Consider the following 19,373-nt stretch of genomic DNA (forward strand, 5'->3'; position numbering starts at 1 on the left):
TGGAGGGCTTTCATTATTAATATCAATTGTCTCACTTGACTTCACCGAAGGTTTCCTGTGACAACAGGAAAGGGCCAGAGTTTTTTGGTTTTGTTTTTTGGAGTTTTATTAGGGGTGTTTTTTGTGGTAAAAATGAAGATTTTCTGTTTTAAAAGAGCTATTCTATATAAGCAGTGAAATTTGTTAAGCCTGGTCACTTTGCTCTGTGTCCTCATATCTTCTGCATTCCTCACCTGGCACATAGCACCATACTGCTAGCCCCATTCTCCACAGCCCCCGGGTCAGTTAGGAAAATGCTGGCAGAGGGGCTCATTGCAGTTTTCAGGAACTGAATTCTGACCCTGTTTTGTCAATAAGGGGCATGAACTAATCAGATCCACGTTTATCTAAATGTCAGCTTTCATGACATTTATTATGTGTCTTCAGGGCCATGGTCAATGGTAGAGATGCTCTACAGTTCCTAGAAGGTATCATCAGGCGCTGCTGAGATGTGTGCAGAAAATGGATGAGGGAGGGGAAAGAGAGAGGAAAAGAAGAGAGAAATAGCAGATGCACAAGTCCAAGGAACCAGAGGAGAGGGTGACAGAGGAAAAGACTGTCCCTGCAAGGTTGTCCACTCTAGGGGAACCTCTGGCTCAAAGATTACAGGTTATAAATGGTGAAAGGTCAGTGCCATGAGCAGATTCTTGTGTTGAGTCACGAAGTGTGAAGCTGCTGTCCCATGGGAGAAAGGCTCAGCCTCCCCAGACAGCCTGACTGACAGCTGACTCCAAAAGAAGCCAAGGGCACCCACAACCCAACCCCAGCCTGAAGGGTTTCATCCCCATTCAAGCCTCTGCCCTAGCTAAGGGGCAGGCTCTTCGCGGGGGACAGCTCCACACCGCAGGTCCCACGGGAGCCCGAAGGCAGCAGCTGGGCACGGCCGCTGGCCGCGGGGAACGGGGAAGGAGGGTTTCTTCCCCAGGCCGACCCCTGGCCCGCCGCTGGGGCCATGGGGGCAGCCCGGGAACGGGCAGCGCCAGACGGGAAGCCCTGGTTTCAGGAGGAGCCAGCCTCGGCCGCCCCCGCTCCCCCCCGCGGTCGCTGCGAAGCGGAGATGTCCAGCCTTGGGATGTCCCCTCGCCCCCGGTCCCCGCCGCTCCTGCGGCTTCGGTTTTGTAATTGACCCCTCGGGACTCCCCCGGTGTCGTGTAGCAACAGCGCCCTGCGGAGCCAGCAGTCCTGTGTGCCTGCGGATCACCTCGAGGTCCCCCCGCGGGAGAAAGGGTGACATACAAACTCCGATCCATTATCGTGGTGCGTGGTGGTGACAGCCTAGTGTATTTTCGGCCACTGAAGACACCAAGTAACTCGATAGGCGATCCCTCGATAGGCTGTGGAAACTGGCGGCACCGAGCCAAATGTGCCCCGGGTGAGGTCGGTGGGAATGCTGGTCCCCATTGTCCCTTCACCTGGGGGTCCGGCACCCCCAGGAAGAGCCGCGGCTGCCCACCGGGGCTGCTCCCCGCGCCTGGGCCGGGGGCGGTGGGGTCGCTCCAGCCAAATTACTTTTCTCCGATGAGTGGACAGTGAGCGAGAGATGGATAGCAGAGGTTTCGGAGAAATTAGAAAATCGCCTCGCGATTACAACACGCTAGCGAATACAACACGCCTTTTCCCGCAGACGGGCTCCCCATCAGGGGACTAGGGGAAAAATAATTCCTAATACTTTTACCTCTGGGAAATTGAAAGGTCTGCGTGTGTATCTGTGTGCGTCTGTGTGTTAGTGCTGTCGCTGCCAAGCCCAGAATTTTGTTTTCTCTCCCAGCATGCGTTGATGACATCACGAAGTGCCCCTTCTTTGTGTGTCAGTGATGTCACCAAATGCAGTGTGGGGGACAATGGAATCCTGAACTCCGGGCGAGGGCGAGTGGGAAGCGTCTGCTCCTGCTGCTGGTTCAGGGCTGAGCCGGGGGAGGGAAGGTAGAACACAGCTGCTGCTTTAGGGCTGAAACAGGTGAGAGACGGGAAAGCTGCTGGGGATTCCTTTTGCCTGGATCGGTGGGGGCGAGTGGGCTTTGGGCAAGGCTTTTTTTTTTCTTCCCCCTTTCTTTTTCCCCCTATTGCTTTCAAACTGAGACAGGTGAGAAGTTACTGCTGCCGGAGGGACAAAGCAGGTGAGGCAGGGGAGAAGCTCTGGGGTTGAAACAGTTGTGAGAATAGGAGGAAAGCAAGCAGCTCCCGCGCCGAGCCTAATAGCCCCCTCTGAGCCTTAAAAAAAGCAGCCCCGGGAGCTGCCCCTCTCCCAGCCACCTGCTTCCACCGCGTCCCCGCGGGGCTCTCGCACGGCAGCAGCAGCAGAGCCGGGGAGGGCGCCTGTCCCTCTGCCCCCCGACACCCCTGCAGGTTACTTTTCAGAGGGTCTCCATTAAAAACTCACGTCCCCCTCCGTGTGCCCCTTTCTCGCCTCCCCGGGGGGGAGGGAAAGGGAGGGGGCCGTGGCGGACGGGATCCCCCTCCATCCCTGGAGCTGGGGCTCCGCCGCCCGCCCCCGCCGCCCCCCGCTCCGCTCCGGGTGGCGTCCCGGCCCCGCCGCCCCCCAGCCCCGCTCGGCGGTGGGGGAGGCAGCCAGGGAAGCCATTGCCTGTTTAATAGTTGCTGTTGCAGCACTTCCGCTTCTCTCCCAGCGAGAGAGACACGAGTGGCCAGGCCCAGCCGCACCGAGGAGGAGCAGCCAGACACAAAGGGAGAGGTAGGGGGACGGGGCACCCCCCGCCGCCCTCCCCGGGGGCAGGGGCGAGGGGCAGGGCCGGCCGCGGCCCGGCGATGGGGCGGCAGCCGGCGGGGCAGGGGGGTCGCGTCCGGGGCTGTCAGGTACCGCTGTCCCCCGGCCCTGCGGGCCCGCGGCCGGGGCAGCTCGGCCGGGCCCCCTCCGGCTCTCGGCCGGCGGGCAAGGGGAGCTCCCCGGGGGCCCGTGGCCCTGGGAGGGAGGCGGCCGTGTGTCGCTACCGCCCCCCCCCCTTCGGGCCCGCGGCTGCCCCCCGAGCCTTTCCCCCGAACTCTGCCGGGGTGCCCTGCCAGCCCCCCCATCCCTCCCGACGGCTTCTCGCCCATCTCGTGTGCGGACCTGCCCTCGGTAGCCCGCCGTGCTTTCCCTCCTTCCCCCGTGCCCCCGGGGTGCCCGCATGGACCCGGGCTGCCTCTCCCTGGCCCCCGCTGCCCCCCTCCCTGACACCGGCCTCCCCGGGCCCTCCACTCTCGCCCCTTCTAGGCCTTGGCCCTCCTTTTCCCCCACGTCCCCCCCGGCACAGACCCTCTGCTCCCTTCCCCCTCCGCTGGCACATGCCCTTCGGTGCAGTGGGCCTCGGTGGGTGTCACCAGTGCACCCCACTCCCTGCTTAGCCCTTCCCTTTGGTCTGCTCCCTTCCTGCCCGCCTCCCCTCACGGCTTCCAACACCCGATCCCACAGGCAGGGGTTATCCAGCAGGCAGGGGTTTCCCCACCGTAGGTCACACATCTGCCAGGGACATTCCCTGTGTTGCCAGTGATGCTCCACTTCCATTTTAGAAGTGGCGACGGTCACCACCCCCCCCCTCCCCCCCGGCCCCATCCCTTCCTGCCTCCCCCACGTGCCTCCCGGGAGCCCAAGGGACCGGAGCTGTTCCATTTTTATCTCCTACACCCCTAGGTTCGATAGTGGTGGGTGGTGATGGCTCCTCTTGTGTGTGCAGTTTGGGGGAGATTAGAAAGAATTCCTTTGAGCTTCCCTGATCCTCGCAGTTGTCCTCGTTCCAATCTCCTCTCATTCCACCCTTGCTTTCTGAGAGGAAGCTTTTAAAGTCCCTTTCCCCCTGCTCCTCTGTGTTACTAGTGCAGGGGAAGCTACTGCTCCTCCTGCTATGGCTGTAGGGCCTAGATAGGAGAGGGAGACACGAGGATCCTTTAAAAGGAGCATGACCCAAACACAGAGCGAGATTGTCGGCAGCCTTTCTCTGTGTGTGTTTGTGTTCACTGTTTGTTCCCCACGCCCCATGGTGTCTCCTCTCCAGGTTGGGGTGTGTGGTGGGGGGGTCGCTATGTCGGATGACGATTCGAGGGCCAGCACCAGCTCCTCCTCATCTTCATCCTCCAACCAACAGACAGAGAAAGAGACAAGCACGCCTAAGAAGAAGGAAAGCAAAGTCAGCATGAGTAAAAACTCTAAACTGCTATCTACCAGTGCCAAGAGGTGAGGCTGCAGTCAGTTTTCTCACTGATTTGTTGCATCTTCTTCCAAAATTTTATTTTGCTCTGTTCCCCCACGGCTCTCATTCTTCATCTCTAGCCCTTGTGCTCAACCTTTCTACGTGAAGATGCTATTGTCTCACTTTTTTCAGTGTCTCACTGCAGTGAGTGTCTGCCCAACTTCACTGCTTTCAGGTCCCTCTTCCTGCTTATTCCAAATATTTTCCTGTCTTTTCTTCTTCTGGGCTGGTATTCTGACCCACAATTATTTCTGTCTTTTCCTTTTTCCTTACTAGCATTTGTTATGGGAATGGTGTAGGATTGACATTTAGACCTTATTTTTTTTCTCTGCTCCTGGAAGCTATATAGTCCCAAGTAAGGCATTGCATTTCAACATCCGTTTCCCTCTCTTGTGGTTTGGAGTCTTGAGTGTCTTTTTTTTTTCTTCCCAGGACTGATTTGGAGATTAATTAATGTTTGTGAAGTTTTGAGTTTGCTTGCTTTGGAGGAGTGCACTCCAGTGCTAGGAGTTTAATATAGACTCAGATCTTTACCAACAAATACATTACTGTTATTTTTGTCTGCTCATCACTTATATTGAATTTGCTGTGTATGATTGGATACTGACTGGAATAAACAATCACAGCAGGCCCACCTGGGGACATTCTGCTCTAAAATAGTCTTTGCTCACAGCACAGAGTGGGTTTGGAATTTTTTTGAGAATAAAGTAATTTTTATTCCAGAATAATGTGTAGGGAGAGACACATGTGTAGAATAGGAATTCCAGAATAGCTATGTCAGTCAGTTTTGTTCACTTGGACAGACTCTTAGAGCTACTCATCTTAAAATAAATAAATAAATAGTTACCCTTTCTTACTTATTCTGTGTGTCACCTGAATTCAGCACCATCCTGCTTCAGGGAGCTGAGCTGACAAATGGAGGTTTTCAAGCAAACTTGCAGTACTTCAGTAGGAATAATAAACCATCTCACTGAACAGCTTTGCCAAGCAGCAGAGAGGTTGTATCAGTAGGTGTCTAAAGTGACTGGGGTTTTATGTAAATGCCCTGTTGTAGCAACTAAGGTTTCTTTGGCTTTGTAGAATTTAGGCAGTTTGGTTATTCCAGATCTCCACTCACAGGTTTCCATGGTAAACTGACATAGACAGTGGCAAGCAGTGTTTGTGTTGTGCCCTTCACTCTTTTAAGGAGAAGATTTTAAACTGCCTCCTGTGGAAAGGCTGTGGTTCTTGTGTGTGACAAGTGGCAGGAGATGCTGGCTGAGTTAAAGGAGAAGGGAGGCAGGCTGAATGCTGGGTGGGGAAATCTGGAAGGGAAGCCTGAGTGACAGTAATGGGACTCCAGGGAAGAAGATGATAGCTGTTTGGGCGTTTTGTGGCAAAAGCAGTGTAAGCCCAGAATAGTCTGGGCTGGGAGGACAGGGTGTTGGCTGAGCACAGTGGAGAGAAGGAGCATCTGGAGTCCTAGGGAAGGGACATGGGAGCGTTTTGTGCCTCTCAAGGGTGAAGAGAGAATTGAAGGTGGTAAGAATGTGCAGGAACCTCAGAAATAGGTATTCACCTTCCTTAAAATGTCCTTGAGAATGGCGCAGTTATTGACTCCCTCAGGTCTGTGGGGTTTTTTTTCTCAGGATGGTGATGAGAAGCTGGGGGAGAGAGGAGGGAGCCAATCTGGAATGACTGTTTCTCTCAATCCTGTAAGACAAAATTCCTTTTCAGACTGCAGTTTCCTCTTGGTGCCTCACATTTGCAGAGGTTTCTCCTCATTTACAGGCTGGTTGGCAGAGCAAAGCGGACAGTGTTTTTCACTGTGTGGTTGGTATCTTTGTGGGAGTGCAGAGCAATGCACCTGTCTGGGTTCTGTGCATGATGCTGGTCTGCTTTTCTGTCTGTCCCTTTAACAGGGCAGGGTGGCTGTCCTGCCTAGGGGGTTTGGACTGGTGGGAGGCTGCAGCTAGGAGTTCCTCTCTCTTAGATACTGTGGCAAGCTCACAGTGTCAGTATGTCTGCAAGGAGAACTGCTATCCCCCACAGTGCCTTACCTTTGTTCCTTCTTGCTTTATTGCCACAGGATTCAGAAGGAATTGGCTGACATCACCTTAGATCCACCTCCCAACTGCAGGTTGGTGTTGATTCCTTACCTGAGGAGGGTGGGGGAAAGTGAGGGGCTGAAGTGTGCTGGTGTGTTGTAACTGTCCTCAGAGGCTCTGGATGGAGCAGAGGAATGGCTGTTTAGGTGACCAACAGTACTTTTGTGAATGCTTGCATGACTTTAACAGTTTCCAGGTAGAGGTATGTCCAGAGATTATATGTGTTTTGATCAGTTTTCTGTTTGTTTTGGGGGTTGTTTTGTTGTTTTTTTTAACAATTGCCTTTCAATATGTTTTACTATTTTGTGTGTGCATGTTTCAGAAACTGGTCTATAAAGAAGAGTGTGAAAACTTTCTCCTTGTTTGTTTTGGTTTTAGTTTATAAATCTAATGCTTCACTGCACTAATCTTATATAAATAAGAATCCTGCCAAGGAAGCAGTGAATGCTCTGAGGTTTTTAGCTCAGAGTTCTGTTGTGAACAGCAGCTGACAGTGGAAGAGAAGTGTGAATTCGTCACTCAGTGGGTGCCCCACTGGAACTTATGTCTTAGCTGATGAAACAGAAAGCAGGGATGTTCTGTTGCCCTTTACAAAGCAGCTTGGTTTTAAGTATGTTTTAGAAACTTGTATTGTTTTTTTTTTAAAACAGCTGGCAGATTGATTTGTTTCATTGCATGGTCTCCCTGAACCTCTTTGCATTTGAAGAGGAGGCAGTAGTAACATCATTGGTTATACTTGCTCATTCAAGAGAAAAGAGGCTTTGGGTCTGTTCTGTTTGCTGTAGTTGCCAAAGCATAACTCTGTTCCTATCTTCTTGCTGTAGCTGAGGTTTGGTGTCTTTTTCATGTTGGTAATAGAAGAAATCAGAAAAAAATCATGTTTATAAATAACTCTTTAAATTGGTCACTTTAGTACTGAGTTTCCACCCACAAAATGTACATGAACCTTTTTATTGAAGCTTTTTGCCACTGTTAGTCTGTGGGGAGGCATTAGCACAAGAGTTAGCTTGACAGGTCCAGAGCCACCCTTTCAGTACCAGTCCCTAAGATCATAATTAATTAAAGGAGAGATTGAATGTGATGTGTGACATCTGATCTGATACTGAGAAGATTTTTTGTGCTGTTGGGATGATAACCAACAAGTTTTGAAATCTTTAGCTGTGACAATGTTGTTTTAGCGACAGTAATGACTTATCTGATTATTACAAAATTTCCAGTTCTTGGGCTGGATATATCTGTCCTGTGTGCTCATCCCAGCTCTGTGTCAGGATGAAGTCCACATGCTTTTCTCTCCTCCTCCCACTTTAACATGATTTTCATGGGAAAGAAGCACCAAAGCACATCTCAGGCACTGTTACTGGCTCTCTATACAGCTGAGTCTGGATGGTCAAGGTGCTGGGACTTCAGATTGAACTTCGCAAGTCTGTGCAAAAGCTGTGAAAATGTATGAGTACATTAGATTCCATGTTTCTTCTGAAGGTTTGTGTAAATCATATTAGAACCCTAAATTGTCCTTGTTTCAATTGGATTCATTCACAGGTAAGGATGAACTAGTAGACTACTTTTCAAAATACAATATAGTTTTGGTTTTTCTTTTTTAATTACATAGACCATTGAGGATAATGCACTTCAAGGCCCATATAGTAAGTTTGTGTTATTTCAGCCTTTACAAATATTTCTAATGGTAAAAATAAGTTTGCAGTACAAGTAGTGATGATTAATCTTCATCCATAGTAGAGTTACAAGTATTCTGGATTCCTTTTGACTTTCAGATGAGTGACAGGGCTGGCAGCTCCTGCAAGTAATGTATGAAACTGGTATAGTTGTTACTGCCTTTTAATATGTTGATAGGTAGGAAAACGTGAATGGAGGGGTTTGCTCTCTGTGTGTGTGTGTGTGAGACCAAAGGAGTTTTGGTATTGCTCATCTTGGGGTGAAGTCATCCTACATCTGTAAATACGGTGCTGAGAGCCAAGAAGAGCAGCTCTGCTTATGGCTAACAAGGCTCCAGTTGTGCAGTCAAGCACTGGGAGTTTGCCCCTGTAGTTGCTTTGTAAAAAGGCAGGCAAGTGCTGATTGCTGCAGTAGTGAGATGAGTTTCAGCTATTGCAGTTGTGGGGAAAGTTCACCTCTTGTGAAAAAAAGAAATAGAAATAGTCAGTTTATGACTGTGAGGAGATTAAGCAAATGAGAGATTCTGTTTGCTGCATGATGTTTAAGGTTGCCAAAATTTTTTCTTGGGAAGCCTGCTGACAGTGTCACTGCTTTCCTTTATATTTTTTCCTTTCATATGAGCATTACTGGCTGACATTCTGTGAAGGGGGTATTAAGTATGTACTTGGAGAACATAGTTTCAATTTCCTGCCTTTATGACTTTGCTTATTCTAATCTTTCCTCTGACCTCCTGCCCCTCATATCTCTGCTGCCTTTGTGCCTCTACGGACTTTTTTTCAGGTGTCTCTGGAGGAGTGGCCAGTCTTCTCCTTTTAAGCATCTTGCTTTGTCCTGCAAGTTTAATCTTAAAACTTACATATTCAGGGCATGATGTATGATGCCATGTAGTACCTGTCGTGCTGTCAATTTTAGGGCTTGCCAAAGCCTCAAGTCACATTTGAAACTGTTTGTCCAAAACAGTATTCTGTTTTATGTTGGAAATATCATAATCTTTTTCTGGACGTCTGTTCTTACACCCCCCACCACCATGTTGGTATTTTCCCCTGTTCTGTGCCCAGTCCTTGATATAAGTTCATGGTTGGCTATGCTTTAATTTTTGGCCTCACTGTAAGATACTTTTCATCTCTCAGTCTTATTGCAGCGGTGGGAGTTCAAGATATTTAACACATCCCAGAGCAGCTCTGCATATTGAAAGACAAAGGTTCAGGTCGTGAATGATTTTTAGTAAGAACTGGTTTACCACATCTTACATGAGGTATTTTTCTTCTTACAAAATATGACATAAAAGATGCAATTACAAATAATGACAATCATTTGACATTTCAGACAAAATAGCTTAAAAATAAATGTTTCGTTTTTATTTTTGTAGCTTCGGTGACTGTATTTTCATGTATTTAACCCACAGATCATCTGTTTAAAAAACAAAAACCAAAAAACCCAAACTCCAAGCACACTCAACACCCTGTGATTGAGAAGCTGTGTGGTTTTTGCACATATGTGGGTAATATGAGGGGAAGTTTATTCCAGAACTTCTGCTCTCAAAAGTACTTTCCTTTCTTCTGTTTCTTTCCAGTGCTTGCCTCTGTCCCCCAAAAGCTTACCTGGGCTTATGTCTCATTGACTGGTTAATTTCTCATAGTCCCTTTGCACTTGTGTCTCCTTCCTCAGGCTGTGATTTTGATTTTCACAGGCTAGTACAGTAACTTTTGCACAGGTGCAGAGTATGTGCATGGAAATAGTCTGTGTTTGGCCTGCATTCAGAAAGTAGATTTTTGGAATTGAAAACATTTTCTAAAAATATATATTTAATACATGTTGAAAGTTTGTGGGTTCCTGCTGGGAGCAATGCTGTCCTCCTAAGTATCCTAGTGTAATGTGTGTTTGGCAGCTACTTCTGAATGGATTTTGGTCCTCTTCATTATTTTCAGTAGGCCAGTGTTCTGGAGGTCTTTAATTTCTGCAAGATGATTCGACTCCCAATATTAATACTGAGTTATGAAAGGTAAATGTGACTTTCAAGTTGAAAAGGTGGTTAGTGGTTAATATGAGTTGGAGAATGACTGTTTGGACCCAGGGTGTTTTAAATCTTTTAAGAGTGCATCTGCTTTGTTTTATATCAGACAGTTTAACTCCTGTTTGAGAACTCAAGTTAACTAGGATCTTCTTACTTTTATAGTCTTTTGTATATGCTGGTGACAGAGGAGATGTCATGCCTTTGCTTTGGGTCTGCAGATGTCAAAATATGGTCCCATCTTGTTATGTAGGCAGTCCTGACTTTAGTTTGCTGGTAACACTTACGAGTGGTGTGCAAAAGCTTTCCTTCTGTCTCTGTGATGAAGTGTCCAAAGCTTTAAGAGAAGTTAATTAAAGTTTAAAGTACTCTTTATTCACTTTGTGTCCTTTATTCAACCTCTGTATCTAAGCATTTCCTGATGGTAGATCTGCTTGTTGAAGTGAGGTTATGGAACAAGTGCTTTTCCCCATTCTTAGGGGTGGGGAGTTACCACACACAAAAAACAAATTACTTGTCCAAGGTCATGCAGGAAGTCTCTGGCAAAGTGGAGAAATGAATGTAAATCTCTTTTGTTTCATGCTAACTTGCAGCTGAGCTGTTCTGCTGGAACTGTGTGCATCAGTTGTATTATGAGCAGGGCTTTGAATTTGTGCTTTATTGGGTGTCTGGTATTGACTGTATGTAAGCATGGTAATATAATGTTATTTTTCCCATCTGTGTAGTGGGATCAAAATGGATATTAATTAGAATTAATGTTTTTTAATCTATTCTAGCCAAACTGAAACAAGTTTGTCTCCACATGGCTCATTTAAGTCCATATAGTCAAGACCAGCTGTTATTTAAACAAAAATTATTTTCAAACCTTTGCTGAAGGAGGTATTTGCCTGCAGGGCTTACCACTGCTTCAGAGTAAAATGCTATCACAAGTTCATTATTTCAATAATAATAAAATGCAGTTGTGTTTCTTGGCGCCTTCATCCCAGTTTTTGTAAATTTGCAGAATAAGGACCAGATCTCCTTGAGAGTCTTGTGAAAGTTAGCTGTCAGCACTTAATAAATATGTGTCTCAGTGAAGATGGTGGGGAGAAATGCTCTCTGTTATAACGTATGGAATATTAATGGTTTTCAAAACTCTGCAATGTGGAATTAAGATTTCTTGGCTTGAGAGAAGTCTGCATAAAATGCGTGGCTCAAAGGCAGTTTTGAATTCAACAGCTTCATATTATAATTAATATATTTCATCTGCATACCACATAAGTCTGGCATTTGTCTTGCTTACATTTATTTTTTATGGTGCTTGTAATATTTTGCAAATGTATTTTTTTAATACTTTCAACTCCAGTAATGCTTTAAGTGCTTTTGCTTTTAACTCCAGTATATTATCTAAGGATGGATTGTCACTCTGATATTGTTAAACTCTAATATCAGTATTGTTTTTGTTATTTTCATGTGTGAAATAGCCCTTCTTGAACTCTGTAATATTCTCTAGCATAAACTTTTCAGTCTTACATTTTCTACGTAACAAGCTTGATTTCATTATGACTTTTTTCCTTAGTGTGCACAGTCACATTATTAGGTCAGGAGTGACACAAATGCCAGCTTTTGCTGCCTTGTAGAAATAAGACATTATCATCATCTTTAAGGAAGGTGAAATTACCAGCTTTAGAAAGTGGTTTTATAACTCTTTTTTTTTTCTTTTTTCCCCTCTTGCTGTGTTGAAAATGTGTTTCCTGTGAGAAGTTTCCAGATGCAGGATAGTAGGACCTTCATAATTAGCGCTGTGTGTAGTTGAAAAATATCTTTTGTCGTATAAACTACCAGTGGTTCAGCATTCCCTCCTTGCTTTGTTTGGCACATGATCCCTGGAGAAATAACTCTTCCTTTTGAAATTGTGTATTAACTAATTTAGAGATCCTCTGCAGCTGTGTATGGTCTAGCTTGCAAACCATAAAAATAATGCATTTCTACACTGGCTGAGTTTAAGTATGTGGAGGTAGCAGCTCCTGCAGGTGAAGTCCTCTGCCCGATGTACTCAGACAAAGGCTGCATAGGAGCAGTTTCTTTGCTGAGCATCAGTTAGTTAATATTGCAGGAATTAACTTTTCCGAAGCTGCTTCTGTTTTTATTTTAACTGTCAGAAATGTTTTGATGGCCAGGCCGTTCTGTTCGGATGCTGTGGCAGTAGCTGGCTGATGCTGTGGTAGATTTTGCTTGGCATGTCCTGGCTTGGTAATTCCCAAATGAACTGCATTCTGTGCTCTTGCATGCCAAACATGGAAAGGATGAATCTTGAGAGCGACTGAAATTGTATGATGGCTAAGAACAAAGAGGATTGAAATCCTTTCTGTGCACACTCCCTTGCATACCACTTAATTTTATTATTTGACTTTCAGTTTTGCTGCCCTTGGAGGGCACTGTGCAACTGTGTTTATGATGCTGGCATATATGTTCTATCTGACAAATTCTTGTATTTCCTCTTGGTTGCACAGTCTTGTTTGGTTTTTCAATTGCACTTCAGAGCTTCTTGTCTAGATTTTTATATTGGATATATGTAAAGCAGCAGTTTATATGTCTGGTTTTGTTTTATGAAACGTACAATGTATGTGTATGATACTTCATAGACATGAATGGGAAACAATGTATGTGCGCTGTTTATACTTTAGGGCTTGAATCTATCTTGCCTTTTGATATGAAGACAAAATTACCCATGGATAATTGGCTTGTCTAGGGGATTGAGGAGGATGGGTTCATGTTTGAACATTTCAACAAGAGCAGGTTGCTAGAGCCTTGTGGTTTCTGAAGAGTGGGTTGGTTTCGAGAGCTGGTGTCATTGTGTCTGACAGATGTCCACTTTGGTCCTGCTGTTGGAGGGGGTTGTGCTGGGAATGGAGATGGAGCTCACCTCCCCTGGTACCTCAGTGGATTAAGGTTATCAGTGGGTTTGTGCATAGTGAAACTTCTGCAGCCTCTGCCTGCACTCTTCTGTAATTGTACATGACAGACCAGCCTTCCATGCAGCACCTTTTCAGAAGCATTTAATGTACAAAAAAAAGGGATACCATTTTATGTGAATGGATTAAGAGGTTACTGCACACCTGTGCAGACACACACCACACTCAAAGTTAAAGGCTATGGTTTCTCCACAAAACAAAGTGCTTCAAACTAAGTTAAATTAATGATACAATTTAGTCATTATATGCAAAATCTTGCCAATCTGTACATTTATTTGAATGAAATAAATTTATACTTATTTTTCCCTCTGAGGCTTAATAGTGGAGGTCTGCTCACTTCATTATATTACAAAACTGAGGAGACAACATGTATTGTCAAGTACTATAAATAAACTACAGCTATCAAAATAAGCACAGTGCACTCAGGAATTCGGAGGGATTTTCTTGTTTCTCTTGCCAATTTGCAGATTTCAGCAACATGCAATTAAAATTACAAGGCGTTTGGGGAAAGTGTAATGGTTGCAACCATGCATTTAATACATATTTTCTGTGTGTAAGGGGCTAATTGACATTACAATGAGGTGTTGCAGAGCTGTATACTTAACTTCAATATCTAATTTGCAGTGTTCTTTATTAACCTGAAGTCTGTGAGAAGGAAGTTGGGTGAGAAAAGGAGAGTGGGGCATGCAGACAGTAGCTCAGGGCAGATGTAGTGTTTGAATCTCCCCCACTTCCTCCAGTCTCTTCCAAAATTTCACAATTGAAAATATGGGTCAGGTAAGATGAAACTGAACTGTTTGGAGAACTGGGTCCAGGCCAAGTTTTGGTTTTAATTTGTTTAAGAGAAAATACAAAGTAACTGGATTAAAGAGACTGTACAATTAATGAAGTAGAGTCCTGTTAGATTTCTTTGTTTCTGTGTTTTTGTGAATCAGTGTAGAATATAGGTCTGAATTCCTCCAAGAAGTTTAACTTTTAGAGTCAAAAGTGAGTGTGGATCTAATGAAATAAATATGTTAGTAGATGTGTTTTGTGGCAGTGTAAATGACTGTTTAAACTCATCTCTCCCTCTGGAGCTGCTGGACTTGCTGGAAACACAGGGTTTTGATCTGGTACTGAGAATTGTAAAGCAAATTGGGGAGGGCCTTTCTGGAGCAGGTGGACTGCTAATATTTAATGCTTTTTTCTGCTGTGGCTATCTGAGCAACACATTTTGGCCAGTGTGCTAATCCCAGTGTCTCAGTGGGAGAGATCAGGAGAGAGGGGTCTTGTGTGTTTTCTTTTGATGCCTAAGATCACACAGGAGTTAAGACCCCAAAACATTAAAAATTAATTCTGAAATCAAAAGCATCTTTTTTCAATAGGTGAATTGATTGAAAAAAACAAAAAACAACCTACTTCTGATACGGTATAAGAATGTTTTCAGATTTATTTGAGACAGTGAGTGTTCTAAAAGGAAGACTGCCAGGGTAACTGCCTCAAAGTTTTTAGCTGCAGTTTGAATATCTTCACTGACATTTTAAGGTGCTAATTTCGGTTATTACGGATTGTCATATGTTTCCAGTTTTCAAGCGGACAACCTCTAGGAAGTTTCAGTGTGTTATTTTATATTCTGTACAAGTGTAGCTGGTCTGGGAAGTAGCCTGTAAATTGTGGACAAAGTGCAATTTATTTCATTAATGCAGTGTTTAGCTGCTGCAGCTGGCTTTGAAAGATTGCTAAAATGTACACAGTTGTAATAATACCGTTTTAAAGTAATTAGATCAATATTGTAGTATACCACAAAAGGTTATTTTATCAGAAATTTATGATCAATCAGATTGTTGTAATACTTGTATTTGCACAGTATTTTCTATCTGTCTTAGTAACCTTTTTAAAGGGGGTAAATTAGGTGATACATACAAGCCCTTATAGTTAGTGTCCTCCTTGTCTTCCTTACAAGTTATTTATCCACAAGAATTGTCTAGCTTTCTTTTTGATGGGGTAATTCTTAATTTGAGATTCTCATTGTATTTTGTAGTACTTTGAGTTCTGGTAAAAGTATTTATGCCTCCTTACACTTGGGTGACTGTGGGAGAGAGAAAAGACTGAAGGCTTTAAATAGCTATGCTAAGTCTCAAAATGTCATGAATCTCACTGAGTTCTCTATTGCATTAAAGTAGTGGTGGTGCTTTCCTTCCTGCTTTAAATTGAATTTCAACAGCACCCTTGTAACCTAGGAAATCAGGCAGAAAGATGTACAGTAGTGACAAGAGTGACCTAGGAGATCTAAGTGTTGAATGTAACTAGTGCCAGGCCTTCAGCTGCCCTGCTGCTTGTCTTTCAGCTGCATCCCAGAGTTGAAATCTCTAGTGAAATCTTAATGTTTTCTTTAGAATAGCGTCTTTCCAATTTTTCCATCCCCTCACTCCTCTTGTGAGGTTAATCAGATTGCAGGTATTGGTAAGACTGGGAGATGAATGAGTTGCAGGTGAGGAACAGAAAAGGACATAAAACCATTCAAGACAGCAAGACTTTACAAGGTATTAACAGAGACCATAAAGGACAGCAGAGAGAGGTGACCGCTCAGGATGACTGAAGTGATTTTGCACTGCTTCCTGGAACGCTTGCAGCAAAGTTGGAAGTAGACACAAGACTGATGCCTTTTCTGCTCCAGCAATTTAGCTCTGCTTTCTACTCCTTGCATGGTGAGGAAGGGGAAGACACAGGGCATCTTCCTCTTGACAGATGGGGAAGGACCATCCATGAGCCACCCTCTTCCTGGGCATGAGTAGATTTTTGAAACAGTAAACCGTACAAGCTGCAACAATAGTTTTTATGTGGTGATTGTTTTACACCCCCGCTTGGGAGATGAAATATTAATTTAGATAAAGTGAATGCACTTGTATGATCTTACAGTGGGAAAAACATACTATACCTTGAAAAGTATGTGTAACAGGTGCTCCACTGTATCTTCGCAGACCTCCTGGAACTGCTACTTGAATCACATGTGACTCTTGAGCCATGTCCTCCTAGAAGCATATCATTGAGGTGTGAGGAGTGGGGAAAAAAAGACTGGGGAAATAATAGCAAGCAAAAAGGCAGAGGGAGTGAAAGGTAGGCAGAGAAAGAGGGCAAAAAATGGAGAGAGAAACAAGTGACTCAGTCAATCCCAACCAAATAGACTAGTATTAAAGATAGGAATTTGCAAATTAATTTTGTTGAAGGCCCTGTGAATCTGAATCTCCCAAAGGAGCATGCCTTGTTTTTGTAGCAACTGGAAAGAGAAGTACGGCAAAAGCTGTTATTCAGTAAATTCCATAATACTGGAAACACATATTCACTGAAACTGTTAAAAGATCATTTTAGAACAGGTAGTCCTTCTACCAAGTAGGCAGTGAGGTTCTGGAAACTCTTCTGCAGGAGATTGTGGAGGCAGATAGTATCAGCAAGTTCAAATGTGGGTTGAACGAATTCATGAGCACCATGTCCATAAACAGATACAAAGAGAAAAGTCAGGCATGTACCCTTTAGCACCCCTAATGAAGTGGGTGTGGATTCTGAGGGAGTACAAAGGGAATGGACTACAGAGAGTGTCCACCATCACCTATTCTGAGAAGTAGGCTCTTACCACTGCCTGGAGTAGGGTGCTGAGTTAAATGACCCCAAATGGTCTTTTTAGGTTCTATGTGGAATACCCACAAAATTACTTCCTTCCCTCACCCCACTGCTTCTCATTCCACTCCACTAACTTCAGGCTCTTTTCTATTCTCTTGTTCCAACTGACATAGCTTTTAGCCGCAGAAAATGTTCAACTTCTGCCCTTCTTGCCTCTCTTCTTTACACTTTGCCATTTAAAGCAAGCTCTTGGTTCCTGTCACTTAGCCATTTCTCCTTGCTTTTGTGAAGGATTAACCTTCATGCATTTGTGTTGCTGAATTTAGACTGTAAAGCACTTCTTTAATTTTTGTCAGTGTTGGCAAAGTGATACGTAAATTTACATCTATGTTTAAATGTTCCTTAATAATAAGGTAGGTTTAGTCTTTGGGCTTGTAGGTGTCACCCTATCCTTCCTCCCCAAAAACGTTCTGCTTATGTTGCAAAATTGACTTTTTTTTTTTCCTTATCTGATAGATGTAAATAAGTGAGTTGTTTTATTCAGCAGCTGTTGTATTATCTTGAATATGTGATTTGGTTATTTTCCAGTTTTATGCACACCAAGGTTATCACAGCTGTTATTTTGTGATACTACTACTTTGTAATAGGATACTGTATTTTGAGATATATTAGTGCTGGGGCTTTTTTCTTCCAGGATAGTGGCAGAGAACTAATGAAGCTGTCCAACAGCTAATCTCCTCCTTTGGTGTCTTTGTGCTCCTGCTTCACCTTCCACCTCAATATCTAGGAGGACTGTAACTATTTGTTTGGGAAATATGAGTTAAAATGTGTAGCTGTTACATATGTTGAGACATTCCAGTACTTAGTATTCAGTGTGTGTACTCTTAATAACTATAAATATTGTGTTACATATGAGGTTTTGTAATGTATCAGGTGTGTGTTGTACATTATTTTTCCCATGAAAAACGCAATTTTTTTTAACCCCATAGACTATGCAGTCTCTACTTTGTGCATGGCATTTCAAGGATTCTGCCTTGTTTTTCATAGAAGAGTCTTATTTATGAGGAAACATAAAGTCCAGGCAAATAATTTAGTGTTGGGATTGTTCAGGTGCACATTTCACTGCATGCTGAGTACTGCAGAACTAGCCATTTAGGATGTATTTATTAACTAGTACTGGATTTTGTCAGGAAAGGCTGAAAAGTAGGGACTGCTAGCAGAGGCTTGTGTGGTAACACCTTGCAGTGGGGATCCAACAAGATGGCAGGGTCCAGCTGTAAGTGCTGGCAGCAGAGTGGAGGGCTGTGGGTTCGTGGCTGGCTGAACAGCTGGGTGAGATTTGTTAGTGATACACAGCTGGACTTAAAGAGAGGTAGGGGTGGAGTGCTGATACAGCTTTGGATCTGGAAAAGAGAGCTGTCTTTACTTACCGAAATCTGTTCTGTTTGCAGCAGTCTTCACTGATTCGGAACAAATGAGGAAAAAAAGAATGGAACTAGAGTTTATGGCTAAACTATGGCATACTAGGAAAGAGTGAAAATATAGGGTGGGGTTAGATGTAACTCTTAAAATCAGGGAACAAGAGAGAAGAATTGTATATTGCCCGGATCCAATTCCACTGGTAAATCTTAGTCTCTTGCAGAGGCTCTGAGCAATCTCTAGACTTCTTTTCTAGGTTTTTCTTTTCTTCATCATAATCCAATGTGTTCCAAGTCACCAGTGTGGTGTAAGTTCTGGAAGAAAGAGCTATAGTGCCTGTTTTGGCCTATGGAGCTGGGCTTCTTTCTGCAAGCCATCTCAGCCTTGTAAAGAGCAGTGCTAGTGTCTCCTGCCTCCTTATCCTTCTCAGCTGAGCATGTTCTGGTCCCTTTTCTTTTCTGATGGCTGCACTGATCCTTCAGCAGTAAGCCATTGCATCTGTCAAAGTCTGCAGCCCATGCCTACAGAGAACTGAAGAGACAAGTTTGTGCTGTTGACAGAAATAAAATGTATATTAGGAATTTAAAAATAAGCAGACATAACAATTTTTATTCTGTTAATTTACTTGCAAATGAAGTAGCAGTGATCTGCTAAACTACTGAATGTGTATATAGATTTTTTTTTTTTAATTGGCAAGGTACCTAGTCATGAATCAGAGTAGCTTGATGAAAAGAGGAAAGTGTTTTTAAAGTACTTAAATGGGCAAATGGGATAATCCTGAGTTGCAAGGTAATATAGAAATGGAATTTTGTCATCTTTATTTATGTAGTACTCTTTGGTCATTGGAAAAGTATTTTATTAGCTTGAAAGGTTTCTAGTCAAGAGGATACATCTAAACTTTACTTGGGAGTTATGAGGACATTTGACTGTGTGGAAGGTGAGCATGTGTGAGCATTATGTAGCAGACAGCTGTATGCCAGGCGAATCAAAGATTCTTTGGTCAGTATTTTTACTAATCCTCTTCTCACATACACGTGGAATGTCACACCCAGAAAGTCATTTAATTGCTGTTTTAGCAGATGATTTCTTTTCAGGGGGAGAATCTAATTTTTTTAGGTATTAAAATAATGGAACTATGATGTTTGTTTAGATTGGCTTTCCTGATAGATAATGTGTCATATCCTAATGACACACTAGGTCCAGTGTTAAATTTCAGTCCTTTCTAGAGACAGTGAATGAACTGTGTCTAGAAATAAGTGGGTTTGCATGTCCCTGCTTATATTACTAGAGTTCAAGGTCACTAAAACAGTTCTGCAGAGTTTAATGTGCAGTATGTGTTATTTACCCTTTTTTTTTTTCTTTAAAGTGCCAAACGTTGTGTGTGAGCATTTTACAGTTTTACATATAG

General features: G+C 44.0%; 1 protein-coding gene across 1 annotated transcript in view; it reads left to right on the top strand.

Moving 5' to 3' along the window:
• Positions 1-1,816: 1,816 nt before the first annotated feature.
• The window catches only part of LOC134046025 (ubiquitin-conjugating enzyme E2 E1-like), a 44,604-nt gene continuing 27,047 nt past the window's right edge, over positions 1,817-19,373 (top strand). Inside the window, 5 exon segments of the mRNA XM_062496238.1 lie at positions 1,817-1,996; positions 2,123-2,156; positions 2,667-2,731; positions 4,029-4,207; positions 6,292-6,342. Of these exon segments, the coding sequence (XP_062352222.1) occupies positions 1,817-1,996; positions 2,123-2,156; positions 2,667-2,731; positions 4,029-4,207; positions 6,292-6,342 (509 nt within the window).

Source organism: Cinclus cinclus, chromosome 1 (assembly GCF_963662255.1).
Source record: "Cinclus cinclus chromosome 1, bCinCin1.1, whole genome shotgun sequence".
Lineage (NCBI taxonomy): Eukaryota > Metazoa > Chordata > Aves > Passeriformes > Cinclidae > Cinclus > Cinclus cinclus.